The sequence below is a fragment of the Embiotoca jacksoni genome, unplaced genomic scaffold, assembly GCF_022577435.1.
Source record: "Embiotoca jacksoni isolate LCO1_2020_lvr unplaced genomic scaffold, fEmbJac1.0.p SCAF_18, whole genome shotgun sequence".
Classification (NCBI taxonomy): Eukaryota; Metazoa; Chordata; class Actinopteri; family Embiotocidae; genus Embiotoca; species Embiotoca jacksoni.
The window spans coordinates 7,618,503-7,644,216 of record NW_027185318.1 but is presented as its reverse complement, the minus strand read 5'-3'; the positions used below and the strand labels follow the sequence as shown (position 1 = coordinate 7,644,216).

General features: G+C 40.0%; 1 protein-coding gene and 1 long non-coding RNA gene across 8 annotated transcripts in view; both read right to left on the bottom strand.

Annotated features, from left to right (window-relative positions):
• The window catches only part of meis2a (Meis homeobox 2a), an 81,644-nt gene extending 76,762 nt beyond the window's left edge, over nucleotides 1-4,882 (bottom strand). For 2 of the 7 annotated variants that reach the window (XM_069152491.1, XM_069152488.1), the window contains exons 1-6: nucleotides 4,004-4,481; nucleotides 3,295-3,521; nucleotides 1,633-1,774; nucleotides 1,285-1,335; nucleotides 822-872; nucleotides 116-265 (exon numbers count right to left, since the gene is read on the bottom strand). In XM_069152491.1, coding sequence (XP_069008592.1) covers nucleotides 116-265; nucleotides 822-872; nucleotides 1,285-1,335; nucleotides 1,633-1,774; nucleotides 3,295-3,521; nucleotides 4,004-4,015 — 633 coding nt within the window. In that variant the 5' untranslated portion in view covers nucleotides 4,016-4,481. Of the gene's footprint in view, nucleotides 1-115; nucleotides 266-821; nucleotides 873-1,284; nucleotides 1,336-1,632; nucleotides 1,775-3,294; nucleotides 3,522-3,717; nucleotides 3,806-4,003 lie in introns of those variants that run through there. The other 5 variants (XM_069152485.1, XM_069152490.1, XM_069152486.1 and 2 more) reach the window with 5 other exon arrangements.
• Nucleotides 4,883-6,233: 1,351 nt separating this feature from the next.
• LOC138200071 (uncharacterized) overlaps nucleotides 6,234-25,714 on the bottom strand; it is a 54,278-nt gene continuing 34,797 nt past the window's right edge. Inside the window, exons 3-4 of the long non-coding RNA XR_011178384.1 lie at nucleotides 23,167-23,234; nucleotides 6,234-10,087 (exon numbers count right to left, since the gene is read on the bottom strand). This is a non-coding gene — a long non-coding RNA (uncharacterized lncRNA). The remainder of the gene's footprint in view (nucleotides 10,088-23,166; nucleotides 23,235-25,714) is intronic.

Here is a 25,714-nt window from a genome sequence, read left to right as displayed (position 1 = left end):
GTCTATCACAAAATTATAAGCCCTCGGGTATTCTCTCAGCAGCAGAGACGCATGCAGACACGCACAAAAACAGCACATCACACATTATGGACACAATAAAGGTCGCGTTACTTACGTGATCTGCAAGGTTAGTCGACGATCCCGAGAGTTCTTCGTGATCTGATTTCGAGCTGCCATCCCGTTCGTCAATAACTAGATCTATTGGCATTTTTCCTTTCAAACAACTGATGTACCGGTGACAGAAATTGTCGCAGAGCTCGTGCACCTTGAAAAAAAAAAATAAAAAAAAAATAAGAACGTTTTCAGACGTTTTTGTCAGGACGTAGGAAACGCTTCAGCCAGTCCAAGAATAACTCCAATTAAGGGGCATTATCGGGGGCGAGGAAACAATAGTGAAATTGTTGCAGTGCTTATTATTCTCCTGAGACCAGAGCAACAAGTTGAACGACAAAAAATAAACAGCGTGCCGTAAGCTGGCGAAATAATGAGCAGCTGAAACTAAATCTGCGGATCAATAACAGTGTGCAACGTGGGCAAAGAGGCTACAGTGTATGCTATCAATTGCCAATTCAGCTGCATCAATAGTTGGGTAAATAAAATGGCATATTTGATGAAAATCCTTAAAACCCTCTCTCAATGCAGCCCGGGTTATTTTCTGTGATTATCTGTAATAGCATTGCTCTGAATATTGAAGAATGTCTAATACTATCGATATCATTACATGCAGTGTTTTTGTGCAGGTGGCATGACTGGCTTTTCTACAGGCAGAAGTTTAACACATAGAAATTTATATTAATTTTTTTTTAATTTTTTTTTTTTACCTTTTCTAATTCCAAGAGGTGAAACCGTAATACTTGTATGGCTTGTATCATCTGAAAAAAAAAAAAGAGAGCAAAATAAACACAATTAACATGACAAAATGGATTATTATTCTTTACAATTGTGCAGGGTTGGGAAATTTAAATCCACCCGTCATGACAGTGTATGGAGTGCACTGCAGCCAGCAAGAACAAAACTAGTTTTAACTTGAAAAGAAAGTTGCATCTCACGATCTAATAAGTAATTACACACTGGTCAGCTGGGGCAGTTAGATGGGAAGACTGAACAATGACAGCGTCAAATGTGGTCACACAGCTTCACTCCAAACCTGAGCTGACATCTGTGCGGAAGTTTAAATCATATGTTCACATATTTACTGAGTGATGCTGTGGACACTTCAGCGAATCGGCGGGAGAGCAACCGCACCGAACAGGGAATTATTGAGAGACAGAGAGGTGGGCTTACCAAATTGTCCAACTCTGGATTTGATGAAAATAAAGGTTTTTCTGCTCGGACCTAAAATAACACACCAAATGTCAAAGTTAGTTTGGCATGGAATGTGCGGAGTGTTTGTCAACTTTTCTCCTGGACTGTAACCTGATAATACAACTTTTATAAATGAAACAAATAAGTGGATTTTCTGCAGTGAACACACACTAATATTCGTTAATCATATCAAAAGCAGGTTTTTACTGCAAAAAAAAAAAAAATTATAATTATGAGGCAAGCAGAAAACAATGCGCCATGACGCAGCCACAACATCCAAACTAGGCTAGATATGTATTTTTTTTTTTTAAACATTGCAAAATTGACCTGTTTGGCAAAGACTGCAATGTCCTCATTGAAGGAGTCTGATGAGCAGACATCGCCGCCTGCTACGCCGGGCTCCCTCGGAGTACACGTCGCCAACTCGCACTTCTCAAAAACCAGTGCGAGCAGTGGGAATAAAGGGTGACTGCAAGAGGGGGAAACACAGCCTGAGTACAAGCAGCACACCGGCTCCACAATGCCCCACTGCAAAAAATGTCCAATCAACCTGCAGGTCTGCCGGCACCCGGGTCCTACAATTCTTACTTTTCTTACTACAACTAAAACATGTATTACGTTAGATCAGATCATTTTACTTTTATATCCGCCGTCTAATTTTTACATACTTCTTTTAAACCAAGAGGCAGCATCTTAGAATAAGGCAGACAAAAACTAAAACAATTTATTTAGTATAAAGATTATTCCTGTTTTGCAGCTGTTTTGAGTTGGAAGTAAGGCAGCACACGCTTCTGGTATATTTTACTTCTCGTTTGGGAAACGTGGAGCTCAGTCTGATATCAATCGACTTGTTGAGACTGACATTTCTTGCAGTGCAAACAAAAAAAAAAGCGACCGAGAAGTCAACAAAACTCAAGCAAAAAAACCCAAAACAGACTGTCGACAGATGTCACTGGTATTTTAGAAATTAGACAGTCTGCAAAAAAACTTAAAATGTAATAATTTTGCAGTTGCACTGCAGACTGAGACACCGTGGATTTTTAATAATTCTTCCTTAGTAGGCCTATAGCTTTAACAGTGATGTTGATGTGAATAAAATCGGTAAACGCTAACTTTGAATCATTCCACATCATGAGACAATCACCAAAATAATTCTTAAAATGGAATTATAATTTCAGAATTATTTTTTTTTCTAATACAAGCTCTAACTTCAAAAGACTAACATTATGTTAAAATTTTCTATCATTTAATTTACTGTCTGTATAAAAAATAAGGTAAACTCTTTTCCTTGTAGAAGAGTGAAAGTAAATTTACTTTACACTACGTCCCAGAATATGTCTGTGCTCCTTCTGTGTCCGTATCATGGGCCATCATAATCAGGAATCATGTTTTTAGTTTTGCACTAATCAGTTTTCTTTCATTATTTGTGAATAATCTGATAAAAGTATAATTATAAAGACAACACGCTGACTTGTAACGCGCTCTGTGTGCGTAAAAGTGTGTGTTAAAAAAAAAAAAATCTGAAAACATTTCAGAAGTTTTGTTGGGAGGAACAAGAGCGTTTAAAGGAGTCCAGACTATTTTTACGACAGAAACACAATAGTGGGCAGTTGTATTAACGCGAGCTTTACAATACAAACCAATTGTTATGATGATGAAAATATTTTTTTTTTAATTATAATTCCTTGCAGTCTGTGTGGCTTTCGAGATTGGACTATGAACAATGAGATTCCATACTATTTTATGGCTTGTGTTTCAAGCTCAAGGCTCATACTCTTACTTACTTGACGATGCCCATACAATGCGTGTAAAATTACACATCAACAAAAGTACCCTAACCAACAATAGAGACCCAAATTGCGGTCAAACCTGCACAAAACTGTATTTAAATTTCGTGGTGGGGGAGAACGTCCAGCAAGCCGAACTTAGAGAAAAGCTGAAAACTTAGAAAAACTATTTGGACGCGTATTTTGTTCATGCAAACCTTACCCATAAATTTGATCTTTATCCCTCTTTAAAACGTCGTTGACAGCAGAGCCCATGCTGGTGGGCATAACGTTCGGATGAGGAGCGTGGGCTCCGTAGTGCTGGCTGGCGTGCAGCGGCGGTCCGTGGTTCAGGTGGTGGACCTGGGGAAGCGGCCGGGGAGCATGCGGGTCCCCGTACATCGACGCCGGGACTCCGTCCATCCCACCGTAATGGGCCAGCTCATCGTACTGGGAATAAAAATGAGAGCAAAAGTCAACGGACTTCCCGGTTACTTTTTAAACAAATGTGAAAAGTACAAAAAGCATGCCGTCTCATTCTGAACACACGCTGGGGAGAAACTAATAAGCTGTTGCTGTGAAAATACGCGGCAGCCAAGGCAAGAAAAGTGTCATATATTGTATCTGCGACGAGTTTAAACATTACCAAAAACATTATAACTTAGGTGCTCCTCGGCAGAGTTTGGTGGGTGAAAAGAGCGAATTAGTTTGGAGTCTCCTGTGAAACTGCTTCTCACTGCTGTCGTGGAGGCTGTCGGTAAAAGCAGAGGCTGTCACTTTGCCTGAAGAGTGAGAGCGCTGCAAAAATGTCAAATATAGCGGCTTTGATATGAATACTTTGTAAATTTGCCACCACCCGACAAGAGGTTAGCGATACGAGGGCCTCCCTACAGTGGATTTGAACAGGTAAGTGTAGGAGATTTAAAACCTACCCTTTGCGCCATCAGGCTGCGCTCCAATAAACTCCTGAATCTGTCGTATATTTAATATCCCAGTCCCGGTTAGAAAGTGATTTAGTGGCAAGATTCCTTTTTCAACCAACTTTGCGAATTCTCCTATTCGCCAGTGTGGTTCAGTTGAAATCGTAGCATCAGGGAGTTTTGCAATTTTTCTTGTTTTCCCTGTTTCCTCGGAAAAAAAAGAAAAAAATGCGCCAAAGTGAAGGTTACAATCGGCCCATCAACAACCTGCATGTAACTAAACTGTCGTGTCTCATGGCTTTTTGCCACTCCAGCTGTCAATCAAAGCCAGAGGTTGTCAAGGTAATGAATGAATGACGGTTGGTGATGATGTTCAAGAGAAGGACGAATCTTTTTAGTCCGTTTTCATCCCGCAAGTCCGCGTCTCCTTTAATGCCTCCAGATCGCTATCTTGTTTTATTATCACTGTAAAAAAAAAAAAAAAAGAAAGAAAAAAAAAAAAAAAAAAAGGGGGAAAAAAGCAGTAGAAATTAAGAGATTGCGATTCGGATCTTTTCTTTCTTTCCCCCCGTAGGTATTTCGTCTATCTGGCGAGACTGAGATGAGTGAGTGTCAGCGAGTGTTGGCAGGTTGGCTGCTAGCTTGCTTATAGAAACAGAGTCAGTTCGCAGCGCTGAGCGGTGGGCGAATGAAATGACGGATCCCGGAAGTAGTGGTGGCCATAGCCAGTCCTACAGCAGCTCCAGAAAAAGAGAGAGGAGAGACCAAATCTTGTGATATGCAGAGTATATGCGAGGCGCGGGGACGGCTTCAACTCCACACTGGGGGTAAAAGGCAAAAGCAGCACAGCTCCGACTCCCAGCCAATTCCTTTTCGCCGAGAGGAGTCCTAAAGAGAAAGCAGAAAGGGTTGAAGTGAGAGAGGTTTACCAGAGCGGACGCTTCGGCTGCAACTGCGCTGAGTTGAATTAAACACAAACGCCGACCGAACTCAACTCCCATGAATTATGATTTAGAGTAAACCGTTTATTTTAAAGTGGAATTATACACCAATTACGCAATCCAAACTTTTACGCACGGTAAAATACAACGTCAGAAAAAGATCAATATTTATATATATACTTTAACTTGTGTCCATCCAGTCAGTGATAGAAAAATAAAACATTATAAGTCATTTTTAACAAAAAAAATTACCAAGAGATCTTATGAAAGATGAGTTTAATGTATGAACATTACTTGTTATCTGTTTTGTGGTTATAAGACGGTATGCATACTTAATATCTCAGTGATACCTCATAAGCTCACTGCTAATTATTGCTCTGGTCTTTTAAGAAAATTAAACAGCACCCCTCTAAGCCCAGAATGAACTTTTCCAAGAGGAAAAAAAGCTTTTGTGGGGAAAGTAATTTTGTATGTTTCTTTCGTCCAATCCCCTTCTCTTGATAGAAACCCGTGCCTTACCTCAGAGTAGTCAATTATCAAAGCTCCCCAAGATCATCAATCATGTGGGGAGATTGAAGTTTAGAGGAGGAGCAACGCTCCGGCCATCGATTGCAGTGAAGCCCTTTTTGGAGCCTGAGCACTTTTACGCACAAACAGAAGCAGGCCATCTATCCCCTTTAATATTTAGCTCCATCAGTGCTAATATGGCATCATGGCTGTATTGAAAGGTTCTCACATAAAGGCTTCATTTATTGCTCCGTGACATTTTTGATGGTGGAAATTAATTATTCACAGGTTAGGATTAAGGTGGACACACGCTCAGGGAGATGGGCTGTGGCTACCGTTGGAGGGTCAATAAACTCTCCCAACAAACTAAATACTAAGCAGAGGTGCTTGGGGTTGATTACAGAAATAGAAGGAGTTTGTTTTGTTTTTTTTAAAAGGAAAAAGATCTAATAAATGAAACCGTGACAACAGTTATGTTTGTTGGCATAAAGGGGGGGTGGGAAGTGTAGGACTGCAGGGTTTGACAAACGGCTGTGTGGACATTTCAACGTGCAATACCCCGGGAAGGAGCTGCAGAACGGTGCGCAGAGAGCCAAGGCATTCACCGTCTCCAAGTCTCTCTTGCACTCTGTAAACACAACCAGCCCGGCAGACTCTGCTGTTGAAGACTGATATTTTCATAAGCAAAATACTGTCGTTCACATTGATTTGTGCACTAACGCTTGCCTTTTTTTTCATCCTCCTTCCTTTGGACAACCATGGTAAGTAGCATAAACCTTATACTGTATCTACCGCTTTGTTGTGACCGCGCGTCCTTTCACGGCGCAGTAAAGGGAAAGTTTTGACGCGGAACTATAAAAAAATGCAGACAAAATTAATATATTTCCATAAGCATTGTTTAATCTTCCGTTAAAGCGAACAATCTAGTGTCCTATAAAAAAAAAAAAAAAATCAAAATGCTCGAGCGAATTTCTTTAATTTACACTCTTCTAGATCTTGCGATTATACCGGCGGGTTTTTTTTTTCACATTTATTGTGGAAATATGTGATTTGCCCCGGAGGAGAGTGATGTAAACACCCGAAGAGCGTGTGAAAATAGGAAAGGCTAATTATGCGTGTCCAATGTACGGCTCCACAGCAACACATCCTTCCCTATAAAACTTCCAGCAACGACTCCTAACGACATGAAATTTTAAGCTCATTCTTTTGTGAACTATTTATTTGAGTAATTAATGGAAGCTGTAAACACAGGGCTTCATAAGTGACAGTATTTAGATTGTGAAATAGGTTAAATCCGCCTAATAACAGCTTTTATGTGACATTACACAAGTCGGTGTTTAATTTTCTAATTTCAGTTTAATCATCATTCACTCAATAGTTAATTAAAATTAATTTTCCTCATAAACAAGGCATGTGCCAACTTAAACTCCCCTGCTTATAACCTGAGCGCGTTTACAAGGCAGATAATTCCAGGAGGACCCCTATCACAGACAATTAGACTTTTTAAGTAGTTTTACGTTTCTTTGCTGTAGCGGCTCTTTTCAGGTGCACACACTCAACTCTTACACGTATGAAAAAAAATCAGTAGATGGCATTAACAGGCGGTAAAATTTCATCTGGTGGTGTCAAATTGAGGTCAGTTTAGGGTTAAAGCTCTCGGTGTCCGTGTGGGACATGGCCAGCTGCGTTTGGATTCATTAGGGGGGTGAAGAGAGAGAGAGGGGGGGGGGGGGGCAAAGGATCCATTTCAAGGAAAACACTACTAGGACAGTCACCAGGCTAAAGATCCACCGCATGTCACATCCTAAAGGTGCACCGTGGATCGCCTGCATGCGACCGGAGCACCACCACTGAACTTCCACTCCTCTGTTTACTCTTTGCAGGACTTACAATCCCTCCTCTCCCCCTCTCTTGCCCTGCAGGGCTCGGTTGTTCACACACACAAGCCTGTTGCTAAATATGGAGAGAAATGCATTGTTGATTTAATTCCCTCAAAAAGATCACCGATATGAAGCGAGCTTGAAATCCTCTTAGTGACCTTAAACACTCCTGGAGAAACAATTGGCGCTCAACCGCAGGAACAAATAAATTCGCCCTAATCTTGTTTGTAACTTTGTTCTTCTTTGGCCCTCTTCAGTATTTGAGATTATGTAAATTAGAATGTATAGAGAGGCTCAGATAAGACTGGATCATAGACTGACTGCAGAAGAGGCACTGGAAGTAAAAACCTTGCAGCCTGTTCATATCTTTTATTTTGGCACAATTCTAAAATTAAAATAAAAACAGGTACTGATGCGTAATTTAACTGAAAATGTAGATTTTGCGCTCAATAAAAGTAATGCAATTTGGAGTTGCCCCGTTGTTGTCAGCCGCAAAGACGACAACTAATTCATTTTTACCAGTTCCAACAAACTGCATGAAAGTTTCTTCATTTGTTGACATACTTGAGATGGTTTTATTTATGGTTTGTTTATAATAATTTGGCTGCTCGTTGTTTTCTTCTTACATAAAACATTACCTCAGTCCTCTGCATCTGAACTCCTTTTGACCCCGAAGTGAAATGTGACTATAGGGTTTCAGAAAGTGGAGTGAGCAACTCAAATACTTGTAAAAGTTTCGCGACTAACTGTAAATTCTTCAGCTCCAAAGCCTCATTTTCCCCTCCACCGATTCTCAGAGTCTGGTGTCAGAGGGTTAGTAAAGGGAGGAGGGATACAGAGAGAGAGAGAGAGAGAGTAAATGTAACTGTGGCTTTTTCCCTCGTAGACTGGCCTGGAAATATGTGGCCCTATAGCGACACCTGGCGGCCGCCGCGGAGGCAGAGCTGTCGAAAGCGTCGCCACAAATGAGAGAAGGCCCACAAAATACAATTTAAACGACCAAATTCCCACGAAATAATGTCCACCACTGAAAAACAAAAACGTGTTCTAAAATTAAAATTACAGTGCGTGCAATCAAATCGTTTAGTTTCAGAAATATAAATATAAAAAGTAAATCTGATAAAACGCAGATTCTGTTTTACTGACTTTCTCTAATTCGGACGTGCCATGCATTTGTTTCTTGTCATTTTTCATTTATTTGTTTACAAATCTTCGACCATAAATTCGTTTAACTCTTCACACCCTTCACAGTGGATGTTTTTACAAGACTGTGACTGTGTCACACGAACTAGAAAAATGTGGCCTATATAATTGTGGGTTGTCTTTTAATTTAATATACACGATTTATTTAGAACTCACGATTTTTTGTGTGATTTTTACAACTTTATTTTGAATGTAAATCGGGATGCAAAGAAATCTAAATCAGAGATTCCAAAATCTAAAAATAATCCGAAGCTTTATATCTACCTCATAAACACCCTGATGCTCTTATGATTAATTCATTATTCACATAATCTGCAAGACTTTTATTTTCTTTTATAAGCGTTATTGCATGCTGACAAAAATGACCAAATTAAACCATTTATAGTTATAACTACCACTCAAGCGAAGCATTAAACAAAATAAAGGAAAAAGAAAAACATAAAATATATCAATATTGTTTTTTTGGGGGAAACTGCGCGTTGAAGTAATCAACATTATTATTATGAAATATTAATGGTGAAAAATAACGTCTTCTTTAAATCGATAAAAATTCGTTCAGGTGTAAAACTCTCCTCCTGCATTTTTTTTTTCCACCAAAGGAATTGTGAATTTTTCCCAACATGCAAAAATATATAGGCTATTTTTCTATCAAACGATCGAAATGGTCCATCCTTCCGTGTGTGCAGCCTCTCCGCAGAGCCTCAGCTCTGCTCGGCTCTGACACAGTTTGAGCAGGTCACCGCCGAGATTAGAGCCCGTCGTTAACGCCTGCTCGGATACACCAAATGCTGATTTAATGAGCTTGCATTGGGTGTTTGTCCCAGAATACCTGGTGTGCATGCGTTTAGTAACGCCAGACTATAATCCCCGTGTTTCCCCTTAACACGTGCTTTTATGGGGACAGCCTAAAGCACAGTGCAGATATGATTTCTTTCCCCCCTTTTTTAAATTTTTTGTATTTCTGTTAGATTGAACAGGTCGAAGCCTATAAGGCCTGTATCCAGCCACATTACCAGATGTAATTGAGAGAAGTTTAAGTGGAGGCCGGGAAACCGAGGAGTTAATAGCGGTGACCCTCTTGCTGTGCCTCTGTCGCTCATCATTTATCAGGCTTAAGGGGCTTAAACAGGCAGCACAGACCCACCTTTTTTTTTTTTTATTACATATCAAACCCTCTCTCCCTTATCTACATGATAGGAAATACATGCATCGTTGGCTGTTATGCGGATTTGGAAATAGAAACATGTCCAATAAAGTCGCCCTCCTCCGCTGATCAGAGGAAATATGTCTCCAGGCGCTGCAGAGACAACCCCATCGGTTTAAGCCTTTATTAAATGCTCTTAATTCCCCTCTCCACTTTGAAACGAATATATATTCCGCTCTTCTGTTGTTTGTCCAGTGCGGAAGCGGGGAAACGTACGAAATGCGGAGGTCTTCATGGTTTCAATATGATTAGAAAGTGAGTAAAATTGCAGTTTATAGCACGTTGCATCCGAGAGGCTGAAATCGTTGTCCAGATCGGAAATAATGCATGTAGCGTTGAAACTCAGACATGTTCAATGTGCCTGTAAAAAAAAAAAAGAAAAAAAAAATCAGATTAACATTTCTTAACTTATGATGAAGATGTCACGTAAAAACTATCAGCAAAAGTGGAAGCTGCTGCTTTATTGAAAAATTAATTAAAGGTGAGAAAGAGACAAAACTTCCCTGTGAAAAGATAAGATATATTTAGCCTGCCTCACGTGACTTCCATCATTCTTCTTTATTTATAGCAAGCTTTAATGAATTAGTACACTTCCTTTATAAGCAGACCTGCTGTCTTAATCCAGTCAATCTTTAACCTAAAGTTATTTTTTAAAGTGCGTCGAAGCTTTGAGTTTTCAGGGATAAAATGCAGCTTTAATATTTGAATACAGGAAATAGATGGTTTTTTTTTTGTTGTTGTTGTTATTTTGTTTTGCTTTGGTGTTTTTTGAAATGCTGGCACAGTCTTTCAGTTAAACTTCAGGTCCATGCCTCAGTTGTCTGCTGCTTTCCTCCAAGGAGAGCTCAGTTAGTCAGCCTGAACGCAGCTGCATTCACGTGGAGCGACGGGTTTTGATATTCTGGTCACACAACAGAGTAAACACTGCTCTCCTGTTCAATAAACATCATTGATAAGGCTCCATATATCCAGCCATTTCAAATACTGAACTCAGCCTCACTGACTATCAGCAGTTTTTATTTTAAATATGTAAATGAAAGAAAAGAATTTGCATTTGTTTTCCTTGTTTAAAGTTCAAAGTATAATTTAGTCTGTATCATGAGCATATTGTTGTCTGAAAACCTACTGTATATTTGATATTTTCTGTGTTTAAATGGATTAAAATGTTTTAAAACGGTCTTTTGGTTTCTTCTCATTCATTTCTGCTTCAGCCCAACACACACACAAGCTCATTAGTAATGTTTCATTGAATCACCTCTCTCCCTCATACACTACACACACACACCACAGTGACTATAAGTTAATCAAATGACACAACCCAAGAGACAAAAGCTATTCATTTGAATTATAATAAACGTGCACTTTATCTCCTCTCTCTGTCATGCATTTCTGTAGTAGCCTTCTCTGTCTGACCTCGTGCTCACTCCCCTCACAGCATGGGACGGTCCCACTAGAAAAACCATCGCAGAACATTTTAAAAACACACCCGACTTGTTTAAACACAACACAGTGCGCGTCTTCCTCGTGACTCCCCTTGTTTGAAAGACTGGCAGAAGAAACAATGTCGGTAACTAAATGCAGATGGTTTGTTTGTGTTTTGTTTTGGTCCCCCCGCTTTTTGTTTTTTTTCCTGTTTATGTGTCCCCATTTCCATCTTCTCTCCGATACCCACAGCCCAGCTCTCTCTCTCTCTCTCTCTCGCTCTCCCCCCCCTCCCCCCCCACACTGCTTCCCTTCCTCCCTCACCTCCCTCCACTCTGGTTCTGCAGGAGTTCACATGATCAAGCAAGGTACCCAGGTAATTACCTGGCATTGTCAAATAAAGCGGCCACTGATTCAAATGAGGAGTGAAATATCAAAGACCAGCATTGCCTTTGCAGCCACTACTTATCCACACAGGAGACAGAGAGGAGATCTGAGAGCTCGGGGACCTGCAGGGAGGCAACAACAACATTCAGCCTTCCCTTCCTAGATAAATATCACCAATGGGAGCAACAGAGCCAAACATGCCCAGGTTCACTGGTAGCAGCGTATTTATTTGTATTACATATCTGACTTTACCATGATTAGCTTTAAAGTGGCCACAGTGCAACTTTAACAAGAGGCATTTTTGCTATATTCCAGGACCCTCCTGAAGTGCGTCCTGTTGAATCTCTCTCAAAGGTCAAAGGTTGGAAATTTATGAATGCGATTGTACTCGGAAGTAGTCGCAGCCAGCGTGGTCACGCCATGTTTCCCATCTTCTGTCACGGCATTTTATTATATATTTCTGGCTCGGATACAAAGGGAGGAATAAAGAGCAGCGAGTCACCAGGATTAGAACTGAAGACCGCATTAATGTTTGGCAGCACGAGTCGTTGGTCAAATTAGCTGCATAACCACATAATCATTTGTAATGTGCAAGGTTTCTGTTTGATTTTCCTCTTGCTGAAAGTCTCAAATAAACTTTTGAAATCTGCGTGTATTCCACTGCACCGCATGATTCAGCTCTTACAACATAATTCAATATACGGCGTAATTTCTTTCTGTGCATAGCGACACCTTGATTCAAGCTGCACTGACGACAAGACCTTTGACACTTTGACACGATAAGTGGAGGGTGATCTCAATGAACAATGTCATTGCTCGGGAAACAAAAACCTCATTTCTGATCCCTTCACATTTGAACTAGACAAGCGGCGTCCTGGGATTTCAGTTCAGCACAGAAAGAGTACCTGTAATTTGACTTGCCACGTCTAAATGGAAGTTGAATAGGTTACACTGTGCAACAACAAATAAAATGCTTGCAATGCTTTAGTGAGTGTTTTTCATGGTTGGAGGCGAAATGGGGTTGGTGACGATATTTGAGTGTTTAATGCTATAAACACACAGACTTCCCTCCCTCTGGCATATGGATGGCTCCCAGGGACACTTTGCATGTAAATATTCATAGAGTGATGGGATGGGCGATTAATTATTAAGCACAGTAAAGAAGTGCAATACTTCAGCATTAACACATGAATCTTGTTTTTTTATTTGCTGCACCTGAGGATGAACATTTTGAGGTGAAATGAGTCATATTTCACAGAATGGTTCTGAGGCTGAAAAAATTAGGACGGGCTCAATACTGACTCCAGAGATAAAGATTAAGTATCAAAAAGAACACGAGCAATATGTATGAATATACATAATTAACATCTGAGCTAAAAGGCAAAGAAAGTTGATGATCACAGCTTTGGACAAAATCGTTTCTCTTACATCAAAAGTAGTGGCACGACCGCTCTAAAATTTAACATCCTACTTTACCTCAGTTTTTCATGAATAAGGTGGAAGTTTGAGCACTTCCTGTTTAACTTTCCAGGTGAACTAAATCAGCGGCTCACATTCCTGCTGCTTTTTTTCTTTTTTTTTTTTCTTTCCTCTGCGCATTTGCGGCCTGTGGCTCATGACAGACTGTCACACTGTGATGGAGCTCGAGTGGGGCCACCAACGAGAGGCGGTTAGAGGTCCATACCTGAGCTTCACTCTGCAGACATTTGACAACTAAGGAGTGAAGTGGTCCTGTATGAGTGTGAGATTGGACAAGGAAGGAACAGTGAGTGGTGGATACGTGCCACAGACACCTTATTTTCCTCTGTAGAAAAACATGTATTTGGGTGTATGAAGCAATATTCAATTAATTCTCAGTATCAACAATGCATCTGTATTGCAGATATGAATGGAAGAGCTTCTCAATAATAAGCTGAAGATACGATGAGGTCTTTGAGAGTTCCCATCCTATTATGTCATTGACAGAAATGAACCAGTGATCCACATCATTTGTGTTGACATGCCTCAAAATCAAAAAGGACACTGCCATTCTGTAAAATCCCTGCATCCCCATCATTCAATTCATTTGCGCCCTGAAAAACTCAGTATCATCTGAGTGGAATTGAATTAACAATTTCCCCAGCTGATTTGGTCTTTTAAAACCCTCATTACACAAAAAGCATTGTATATATTATCAAATCCCTTAGAGGAATATGGAACGAAGACTCCATGTTCATCCTATCATCGCCAAGTTGTAATATGATAATCAATTAGCACGGATGAACTAATTGTCCAATCTCTCACTTGCTAATTAACTCTGGAAATATAAATGGGACAAACTAATGCACCATTTTTAAAAGGGGATGCACAAATTGAGCTCATGCTTTAGTTAACGTGGTTGGTTTCTTCGGCGGCTTCGTCAATATGTATGAGCTTACATCAAAGAGTAGAGATAGAAATGGGGCCTGCACAAAAGCGGAACACATTTAAGATCCAGAATATGCAAATGCTTGGTTCTTGTTGAACTCTGATGTTTGCATAACATTGGTTGACATAGTCTGAGAGCTTTTCTGTGCCACTTGTGTACAGACTACAAAACACACTGTCCTTTGGGATATTTTATTTTAAAAGGCACACTCAGAGCTCTGCATAAATACTCTGAATTTCAATGCGCGTGATAACGCACTTCTTATTTCCCAAATTGCAGCAGCCTAAATGTGTCTGAAATTACAGAATTGAATGTAAAGCAGGCCACATGTTCAGCGCGAGTTGATCATTATCGCTCAGTCACGTGGGTGTCATATGTGATGTGCGTTTGTCGCGCTGCAGTTTTATGTGTTGCCCAGACAAAAGGGTGTCAACACCACTGCTGCTGTTATGCTGATGATTAGAGCGGAGCAAAAGTTCAGAGCGACTTCAGACAACAATCAAATAACTGAATGAGACACTCCAGGAAAATCAGGGAGATGTTTGCTTGTGTAACTGCATTTCCAGGGAGTTGCCCTCGGCTAGGCTACAGTATGTAACCAAGAAACAATAAGCCCAGTGTACTGTACAAGCAGACGCTGACTGAGTGCCCTTAAAGTTAAATATAAGCATTGTGAACAAAACAATTTTATAACCCAGTAGATAATTTCTTATTTTTTTATTTTACAGACCCAGAAACCATTTATCATGTATAAAAAAAGAGAAAAAAAAAAGTCACACTCATACAAGACTGCTTTTGGTTTATTTACACTAGCAAAAAAATAAAAAAAAGATTGGCCCAAAAATGGCAGACAACTTTTTCTTTTTGCTCTCCCCTCCTTTGTTCTGTGCTGTTGTCAAATTTGAAATTGAATCCTGTTTTCACCTGACTCCATCTGTAGAAAAAATATCCCACATTCTCCTTTAATATTCACTGGTGGTTAATTATTAAAGGTATGTATTTGAATTATAAATATACTAGTTATACAGAACTAGGCAAAGCAGGCATATAGCCTGAGGCTAAATTCCTCCATTACCCATTATTTTCCAGTCTGCCGTCTCCATATGCCTGCCTCCTATTCCTATGTCATCTCCAAAAACACTGAGGCATTCCTTTGTACTTACCTACCCCTCCCCACTTTGGCCACCCGAAAAAAAAAAAATCCCCCCCCCCCCCCCCCCCCCCATACATACGTGTGCTGCTTCCTTGAAGTAGGATGTCACACTTGTCTTAAATATAATGAATCACTATCTTCAATGCATCCCTGGATCCCAAACACTCCCCGCAGAAACCTGCCTACGTCTTCCCCCGTTTCCAGCCTTCCTACATGTCACAAATCATCCGTTGTGGAGGGCTCTCCACTAAATCATTAACATTGTCAGAAATGACTGGGCCAAGAGTGGAAAGAACCCAGAGATGCAGCAGAGGCGTACGTACGTGTGATGGGAATATAGAATGGTAAACAAAGACGCAGCCTCATACCGGTCTTCCCTTTTCCTTCATTCCCCTTTGCCTTTTCTTTGTTTAGGTTTTTTTTTTTTTTTGGCACTTCTTTCCTCTTCCTTGGGATTTCTGAACAAGACAGAAGTACAGTATGTGGAAAAGTAAAGAAACTGTCAAAGAAGTTTTACAACTCGTGTGAAATTCTTCACCTCCACTCTCTAAACTACTGTGGAGTTTTTTCCTCTGAGTTTTTCCTAAAAGCCCTCTGTTGCAAACATTGTAAATAAAAGTACAATATTTGAAGATGATGTCTCTGGACCATGTTGACAACAGCTATTTAGGAGTCCAGTGTGGAGAGGATCATCAGAAAATACGACTTCTTTTCTCTCTTCCGTTAACTAAAACTGTGGCGGCTTTGTTGTCGCGGAATGATAATTCTCTTGTCAAACAGCATTATAGTTTGCTCCATATATATAGCATATCGTGAAATGCAAGCTCCTCGTGTGATGCTACTTATCGGCCGATTTCCATTTAATGCTATAGCCATACTTATATCTCGCATGTACACTCCTACCTATGCTATCATCCATCAAAAGGATTACTAATTTTCCTTCAATTTCCTTTGCTCTCTTAAGAATCTAAAGGATGATTGATAACAGACGAAGGAAAAGCACAGCAGTACTGTTTTTAACCTTGCTCAAGTCATTAATCTGCTTTATACCCATGAAGGTAGTAAAGGAGACAATGAATTAGTCATTAAAGCACAGGTCAGTTTATTAGAATTCCTGATTGAACTGTAAAACGACTTCTCCCAAGATGCCTGGGCAGAAGGAGGAATCTGCAAAACCAGGGAGAAATAAAAGGAGCTGAGGGAAGCAAGCGGAGGAATTCTTGCACAAGTGCATTTTCTCATGAAGGAAATGACAGAGGGGCGTATCGGTGGCGATCGTTGACCTGACAAAATAGTGGCTAATGAGCACATTGTCAGACCCGCATCAAGTGCCAGAGATGACTAGAAAATGATCAAAATACACTATACGGTAATGTACACCCTGACTATTCATTTGGGTGAACTTGCTTCATGTCTCTTTCACCATGTAATGTTGCTGATGTGAGCGCTGGCTTATGTTTGTCACCATTTATTAAGCCATGTGGTTGTTGGCTCTGCTCCACAGGAAAAGTTCAGATGGCTTCGGATGTTCGCTGCACCCTAAAACAGGAGTAATGATCTAATGACTGGTAAAGGGGTCGCTTAGAGACTTGACAGGGAGGATGTAATGGAGAGGATCAAACCAAAACACAGTGCAGTGTTGGCACTGTTAAACAATGGAGTCAGTCTGTCGTGGGGAATGCCGTCTTATTAAAAAAAAAAATTTCCCCTTGGGGATTAATAAAGTAACTACCTTATAAAGTTTGCTTTAATTGAATTCTGCAACTGCAGAATGTTAAAATAAACTGAAATAGGGTTTACAATAACAATACAAATATTGGTTTTTTTAAACATAAATCTCTTCCTGCCAGAAGATTACCAGAGGAGCAATGTTGACATTTATAGGCTGAAAATATTAGGCAAAAGACAATGTTAAGTTTAAGAGTTGCAGCGTGAATAAACACATATCTCCGTTATGAGAAACCAGAATATGACAGCTGAGATATGCCATTATTAGCCGGCATTCTCAGGCATGTAAATATCATACTCCATTAAATGGTGATTTTGTGGCCTGTGTAAACACTGTCGCCATGGCAGCAAACACAATATTGTTTATTTATGTAAACAAGGGTGTTTGTGGATGGGATATGAAGATCAATATAAACAGTGCAACCTAAATACCCTGAACAGGGTTGTGCTGTTGTGAAATATTCTGTTATCACCGTGCATCGCTTGCAGCATGTAGAATGGGTTTTAAACCGTCCACAAAAGTGTGTATTTTATACCCTGCTTGAAGCTGTTAAATTGTTTTGAGACCAATCACCGCCTGAGCGCTCTCAGGAGCTGAGTGCGGCGTGTCATGCTGACCGGGAAGGCTACTTATCGCAGTGGTGGACTTCAGAAGAAGCTGGCAGGGCTGCGGGGCTCTCCTCTTAATGTTTAGTCTATGACACCAGAAATGAACTGCGTCACTTTAAGGAATGTTTGAGACAGCCACACCAGGTGCTTTGAGCATGTGGGCTCACAGCCTTGACTGTGCCGTGATTTCTTGTTTACAGTCGTGTCTACAGACTGTCATCCCAGTCTGTCTCACTCCCTAACTAAATGGAACTTTCATTTCCTGGTTTGTAAATGAGTCTCTCCCTCTGCTTTTGTTTGATATTTATTTATGCAGTTTATGTGACAGGAACAATGCACATTGATCAACATCTCAGCTTTCACGTCACTGTAAATGTGTCAGATGCCCCCCCCCCCCTCCTCCTCTCCACTCATTCCTTCCCTCACAGTGCAGTAGTCTCAGCCTAACTCCAATCAGCAAATCAGCACCGTAACTCTAATGAGTGAAATTGCTTATGAGGGGAATCTGTTTCCGATGGTGGGCCCGATGATTAATGCACACTGACAACATGTCTTTCCTCGAGGAGCTTTGCTGGGCTATGGCAGATGTGTGACGCCACCTCCTCAAAGATTCCCCCCCCCCACCCCCATCCTCCTCCCCCCACCCGAAAGTCTGACATCCCAAAAGGAGAGGGATAAACTAGAGATGCTTCTGCTGAGGGAATCATGTAAGCTCAAGGGTTCAGGGCAGCCCAGCTCTGAACACTGATAATTATAGTAAAGTACTGACCTTACTTTACTTTTATTAAAGTTATGATATGCCAGCCTGTCCTATGTAAAAGCGGATGCTGCATTCAGAAAAGGTCAGCAAAAAAAAAAGAAGCCCAACATGGAAATCGTTGTGCATATTTCCAAGATGGTTACTACTGTATAGCATTTCAATACTTTAATATTTTGCCGTGTTACATATTTTGATGAGTTAAATTAACGAAAGAAGACAAACTATGTTTCACATCTTTTACATTGCCTAAATCCATAATGTTAGTGGTAATGATTTTATTCAGATTAGGGGTCAGCCATGGCGATTTTAGAGCCATTTTGCTACAGGTTTGTGGACCCGTCTGTAGTTCTTCTCACCAAGAGGGAGATATCAGCACTGACAGAAATTCAACACATCTCTGGCTCAGAGTTGAAACACAGAGGCTGGAATAAGTAATTTTTTCGAACTCGACTGCTAGTAATTACTTTCTGAATAATATACATGAACCTGATAATATGCTTAGCAATAGTTAGAAGTAACATTACATGCTGTACAAGCTTTTGGTGGTGGTTAGCTCCGCAGTGCATTCAAATTGATGCAGTTAAAACTTTTAAATGCAAACAAAATAACATTAAAAACACCATTTCTGGGTGTATTAGGCTTTGTTAGCTGTGGTGGTAAATAATTGTATTTCATGTTTTTTGCATCAATGTGATAAAATACTTAGATCTCTCAAGTAATGTTTCATGCTGTATTGTTAAAGATACTATTGGTCTAATTTGTAATATGATGAAGAAAATCATGTTGTGATTATGGCAATATTTGGACTTCATATGGTGTAAAAGTATGAAGTATATTACGAGTGTAAATTACGCACACCAAGTATGGCTGAAAGTGGTTCCACAGTTGAGGAGTTAGTTGATTTGATTACAAAAGATCAGCTGTACAACAAACCACAGTAATATGGTACTGAAAATTTGAAGGCAAACTTTTATGTTTATGCTGTCATATAAATCAATTACACCTGCTGCAAGTGTATGTTCTTGAAATTAAAAATAAAATATTTTTGTATTTTGTCATAACATCAAGAATATTATCACAGAAATACCCTGAAATAATCATGATATGATCAGACAAAAACATGTTTAATTTTTTTCTAAAAAAAGGTTTAATTCCAAAATTAAAATGAATGCTATTAGACAAAATTACATACACTGTAATATACTATAGGATTGTTTCCTTCTAATAGCCTTATATACAGTGCAGTTTTGTTTGCAGCAAGTTGCATGAAAGACTCATGTGATGTGATTGTTGTCTTGCTGCACAAAAATGTGTCCCATTGTTTCATATGAGGGGAATCTGGTGGCTGCAGTTCACCTCCTGCTTCAGCTGTTTCCATTTCATCACAGCTGTACATTTCATCAGGCTGCTGTTAATGCTGAGAGATTGCTCACAACTAATGGGCATTAATGAATGTCTTATTAATGCTATGTGAAATGAGCCATTTGTTTAGACAATATAGTTTTAAACATGTAATATGATAGCACTAACAAGCACTGCCTTCTACTAACTGTGTTGGATCTGCAGTTTAAAAAAAGATACTTTAAACCATATATCATGTGCAATAAAAGTGTCGTGGATACGTATGAATCTATTCATGTTGGAACTAGTGTGTATTGGCTGTATAGAGTAGCTTGTGACGAATTTAGATTAATAAGGAACTATTCATCTCCACACTTCACACTTCAAGGGAATTTCTTATCTACTCTAACCATTCTGTAAATTAACATTACACAGACTCTGAAACACTTATCCTTGGTTTGTAAGGGTCTAATATAACATGCACCATTATCAAGGAATTTCTACCTAACGACCCAACTAACCCGAACGCTCCTTTCTTCATTCCAAGATCGCAGATGAGATGGGACCCCACTGAGCCAATGAGCTTCAACAAAACTGACTTGATTGCCAGGGATTTAGCATCAATGATCCTAGAATAACAAGGAGCATATTGTACCATCAGCACAGGGCTGCACAGCCAGGCCTGTTCCAGTTTAACAGGCTCTCAGATGCCCGGGGTCAATGATGGAGGTAATGATCTCATGATCCAGCAATATAGGTGAATAGGTAGCCATATGGGCTGAGGGGACCGGAGAGGGGCAGGAAAAATGGCACAACAGAACAACCGGACATCTTACACATTTAAATCATGTGTGATGTGTGAGGGTGCGTTAGATTAAACATAATGGGAGTAATATGATCCACAATTAAACTACGAAAGATTTGTCATATTTTCATTCTGTATTTTTATGGTTTCACAGGATAAGCGCACAACTATAAACTTAAACTAAAACACATGACATTTAGATCATGAGTGACTAATAACAAATAATTAACTATCATAAATGTGGCATTGTGTCTATGAAGCACAGTATCAGTTTGCAAGCGAGTCATTATCACAGTGAGACCACTGACGTTGTTACGCATCCCTGTCAATATTTTGAGGGGAGCTTCAGTACTTTGCACAACTCTATATGAAGCCGGGTGACACTCCCACTAATTGTGTGCGACTTTTATCAAGCATTGAAACTCCAGTTCTTGTAATTTCCGCTGTAAAGACACCTTGTCAGCCGGTCCCTGCGAGATGCCACACAAGTGGTGAATGAGTGAAAGAAAGAAAAAAAGAACTCATCTTGATTATTAAGATGTGATTGACACCAAAACAAAGAGCAGTCATAGTGCATTGTGCATTTGTTTTTAAATTTTCCACAAGTTTTTAATCACACCATATGACATCTGTCACCGGGAGGCTGCGGTGATGTGTGAGATCGAAAAAACATTGTGGTGTAATGGTTTTATGCACGTGAGCATAAAACATGCTTGTATGCATCTATATATATGCAGTCCTGTTTTGTTTTTTGTGTGTGTCTGCGGTATGTATTGGACAATGTACCTGGTTTGATGCTGATAGCACAAAAGCAAGGTAGCATTATCATTGCTTTACATATCTGCCTGTCTGCTCCCACCACTCATAAGCTTAGTCCCTGTCGCTAACCGCCTTGGGAGTTCAGATAATGTTCCTTGGCTGGCAGAAGACAGGTTGATAGCTGTCAGGGACAGAAACCAAATAGATGACAGGATTTCATTGGGGCACCTCTAAGGCGCATTAGGGACCTCAGGATCCCCAATCCCCAAACACGGGATGAAGAATCATTTTGTCACAAAGGCACAGGGTCGCCCATCACTGTCTAATGCATGCCTTGATTAATCGTAGGGATGGATCAACATTATGTCCTATTCAGGGAGATGCTTAATTGCCCCCGCCATCCAACTCATCCATTGCCCTAATGATTGTGCGTCTGCTTCCGTGGACACATGGTTAGTCTGGCGGACTGTAGCTTAGCAGGACAGGACCCCCTTAAACATCATCACCAGCTGAGAGCTTACCCTCTCCAGACACCTTTACCTCCCCCTAACTGCGGATATGTGGATAAATGGAGCCGGCTTCATCGCCCGTAGCCCCATGTTTATATTCACAGCAGAATGTCTGCGAGTGTTAATGTATGTAGATTTCATTTCTGATGAGTGATTATTTGACTGCTCATTTTGCCTGAGATTTATGGCACTCTCTCTATCTCCTGACTGCAGTGCCACTCTTATCTTTAATAAAAGAGATGAGGACATTAATCAGGTTTTGTTGGCGGCCCTTACTAAGACATTAAATGTATTGTATGGGGTAGGTAAACACGCTTCACATCCTTCTCTCACAGCAGAGAGAGAGCGAGTGAATGAAGGAGTGTGAGGGACAGAAAGAGGCGAGCGAGAAGGAAAAAAAAAACCTCATTATATTTATCATAATTTCACATCTGCTGTTTTTGAAGCAATGTACCATGAGCCCATAAAGTGTATTACAACTGGGCATAAATTCAACTGATTTGTGGCTGGAGTAGCTAATTCCTTGAGTACATTTTAGAAAAACAAGCACTGAGCCCTGAAATTGCAATTCCATAAAGGCTTTAAATTACTGAGTACAGAATCAAGAACTTGCCTGATGTGCCGCGCATGGTGACCGTGTTATAGGGAAAAAGCAGCGCTCCCAAGATAGAGACAATAAAACCTGAGATGAGTGAGCCATATACTCAAACAAAATAAAGGAAGAGGAGATGAGCTGGCTACATGATGAGGGGAAGTGAATATCGCACCCCTGCATCTCATTTTACCCTTTTAACCATGAGGATGCATTTGAGAGGACACATTTAGTCGTCGCCATCCCCCCCAATAAACTACTTCATCAGTGTGGAAGAGTTAGCGTGGATGCATGTAAAGCCTCCTCATTCGGACGCAGTAAAAATGATAGGAATATCATCATTAGTACAAAGGGGGGGGGATGTGCAGCGAGACGCTCCTTGGCATACACACAAAACACAGCAATAACTACACACTTTATAATATAAGTTTGTGCACACACACAGTCACACACAGCCTCCATTCATTCATCCATTTCCCTAACAGACATTTATGCTTTCCACTTTAACAGACTTGTATGACTTGGCAATGATTTCTCCACAAATCTATGAATACGCAGCACCCACAATAATACAAAGCCTTATTTTGTTATCATGCAAACTCTTGGTGTCACATTGGCTCACACTGTATTAATATTTCATGTCACTCTTTTCGAGCCACTTTTTTCCTCCTTTCCCCTCATGCACTCCCATCCTATCACTTCCTCTATCCACCTCCGCTGTCTCTCACCTCCCCACTTTCTTCCTCTTCTATCTGGAGTCATTTGGGATCGGCATGAACAAGATTTTCATATCAGGTAAATGAATATCTTTATCACAGAGGCAGGAGCCGGGATGCTCAGGGAGCTGGAGAGAATAATCACACAGAGCAAACAGTCTGGGGAGGGAGGGAACAGAGAGGCACTCAGTAATAACAACCTCTCTCAGTCTCTCACACTGTTCTCTGTGTACATCTAAATAGCCTGCTTACTGTGGTGGATGCTGTGGGGATCAATGGCTTTGCTGTGGCTTACCGCTGACCTGAGACCTTCGATGAGCCTGGTAGAAAAAAACAAAAACAAAAACAAAAACAAAAAAATACAGGATTACGACATGAGGTCTGACATTATTTTTGTTCAACAAATAGAACATAAGTGCTAATGTTTTTGTTATAACAGACATGCTGGCCACATTTTTAGCCACTCCAGTGGTATACCTCCACTCCAGGAGGTACAACTACAGTACACTACAACTACAGGAGGTAGTTTTGTCAATATATTCATGGTCCAACGAGGATAAACTACTGGCATTAGTAGTACACTGACTTTTCTGTTAGCACCAATATGATGTTGTAGTTTTTTGTTTTTTTAGTGAAATACCTCAACAACTATTGTTTGAATTCATTTTTACCTTCAAGGTAACAGACCCAATGATGTTGGTAACTCTGACTCTTCCTCCAGTGGCACCACGAGGTTGACATTTTTGTTTCGGAGTGAAATTCCTCAACTATTATTAGACGTACTGCCATGAAATTTGGTGCACACATTCATGTCCCCTCAGGATTAATATTGTTATCACTTTTGTGTTCCTGTGCCTTTTTGTCTCGTGCCACGAGGCACGAGAGTGTCCACCACTTCGGTACTTGTAAACGTAAGGAGTTTTTCATTAATGCTTTGTGTTTTATCCTAAACAGCAAATATTAACAAGTATATTGCTATATTAGCAAGAAACCAACAGTTACGTCACTCATTGGCTTGTGAACTGCTGTTTTAAAGCCTCAAGTGCAGCGCTGCAGTCGTCGCCATCTTGATTTGTTGGAACCATACGTTACCATATTTGGAGGAGCTAGGGAGCCATGATCTGACTCGATCTGACTGAAAACCAAAGGATACTACGCCCACCCACCTACAGCGGAAGCCTGACTGCACCCTGGGAATGTCAATCAAACCAGACAAACCCCCAGATATATATCTTTGAGGTCTAATATCTAATCAATTATGGAATTATTTTCAGAAGGACCACCAGAATACAAATGAAGAGGAGGAAATTTTGTGAGTGACACCATAATGACTTGTGTAAAAAAACTGATCAACTTTGTATTTCTTGGGAGAAGTGCATGCAGACATTAGTATTTAGCTCTTAGCCTTAATGTACCCAAGTACGGCTTCACAAAGGTGTGAGCATGGCTGCAGAGTCCTGTCTTGTTTCAGGTTTTTTTATTAGATGTAATAAAAATATACAAGACTTACTATGATTTTTCACACATTTGTTTTGGCTGTGCAGTGTTTGCACATAAAAAATAAATATCATTATACAAATACTGACGATAAATTTAAAACAAAGTATATTATTTATAATATTGATGTGCAGTAAATAAAAAAAAAAAAAACACAGATCATTGGTCAGTGAAAAATCACCGTAAACTATTTTGTGACCAGAGTTTGTAAAGTTAGTGAGCATTGCTTCAATAAATGAGCAAAATTTATTTGTTTGTACTTTGCTGGTTGCTTGACGTTTCATTTACTTGCAAAAATTGGGCACAATTCATTCTTTTCTAATGCGGAGTGCAGAACAAAAGCAGCCATCTCTCTTTATTGCAATGCCCAATAATAGTTGATTTAATGGCAATAAAATATGTTCATTAGAAGAAATATTGAAAGTATACCTAAAAGTGTCACTTTTATAGTGAATGAACTGGATAATATAATCTAAAAAGGGTGTGATTATATTCAAGTCTTGTCCTCCAGCATTATCTTGGAGCTCATAAAGAGATGAAATTTAATATGATGCTTTCAGTCAGTTTAATTGAATTTTAATTGCCACTTTGGACAGAAGGTTTAGATCTAATCAATAAAATATTAAACTTTTGGGGCTTTGACATGGAATGGTCTCCCTATCGCCCCCGGTGCAATGCATCCTGGGACTGGCGGGTATAAAGACGCCTGTTTATGAGCTGAAGTAGCTGAGCCAACACCTTGCTGTTTTCCATCGTGTTTCAACAGAACTCGGTGGATAAATAACACAAGGCTGAGATTCTATTAATTACACTGGTGTGGAAGAGCGGTCGGTCACCTTCAAAAGGAAGGCCTTTAATGTGCCAGAGCTATAAATATTTTGAAATGTCACACCTTGGGAAGACAGCATCAGGCCAGAGCTGTGGCGATAAATCAGAGCCTGAGAAGAACAAGGAAAGAAAAGATGGCTCTTTGGTATTTTAGAAATAATTACTAATACAAAAGGGGTAATGAATGAAGCTATAAATTACATTAACACAGACCATTAAGGGAGAATTAGTTTATAAAACTCGATGCTGCTCCTTAAAATTACACTCTCAGAATAGCGCCTATTTTACTCCATCCATAACTCATGGGCAAAACATGTATGCATAATATCACCAACTTGGTTGATTAATGCTAAATTAATTGATTTTGTTCTGCTGCTTTTAAATGGGAATATTGTTCTTCTCAAGATGCCAGATATGACATCATCATAACAGTTCCTTCTTACTCATATAATGCCAATGTAATAATGTCCATGGT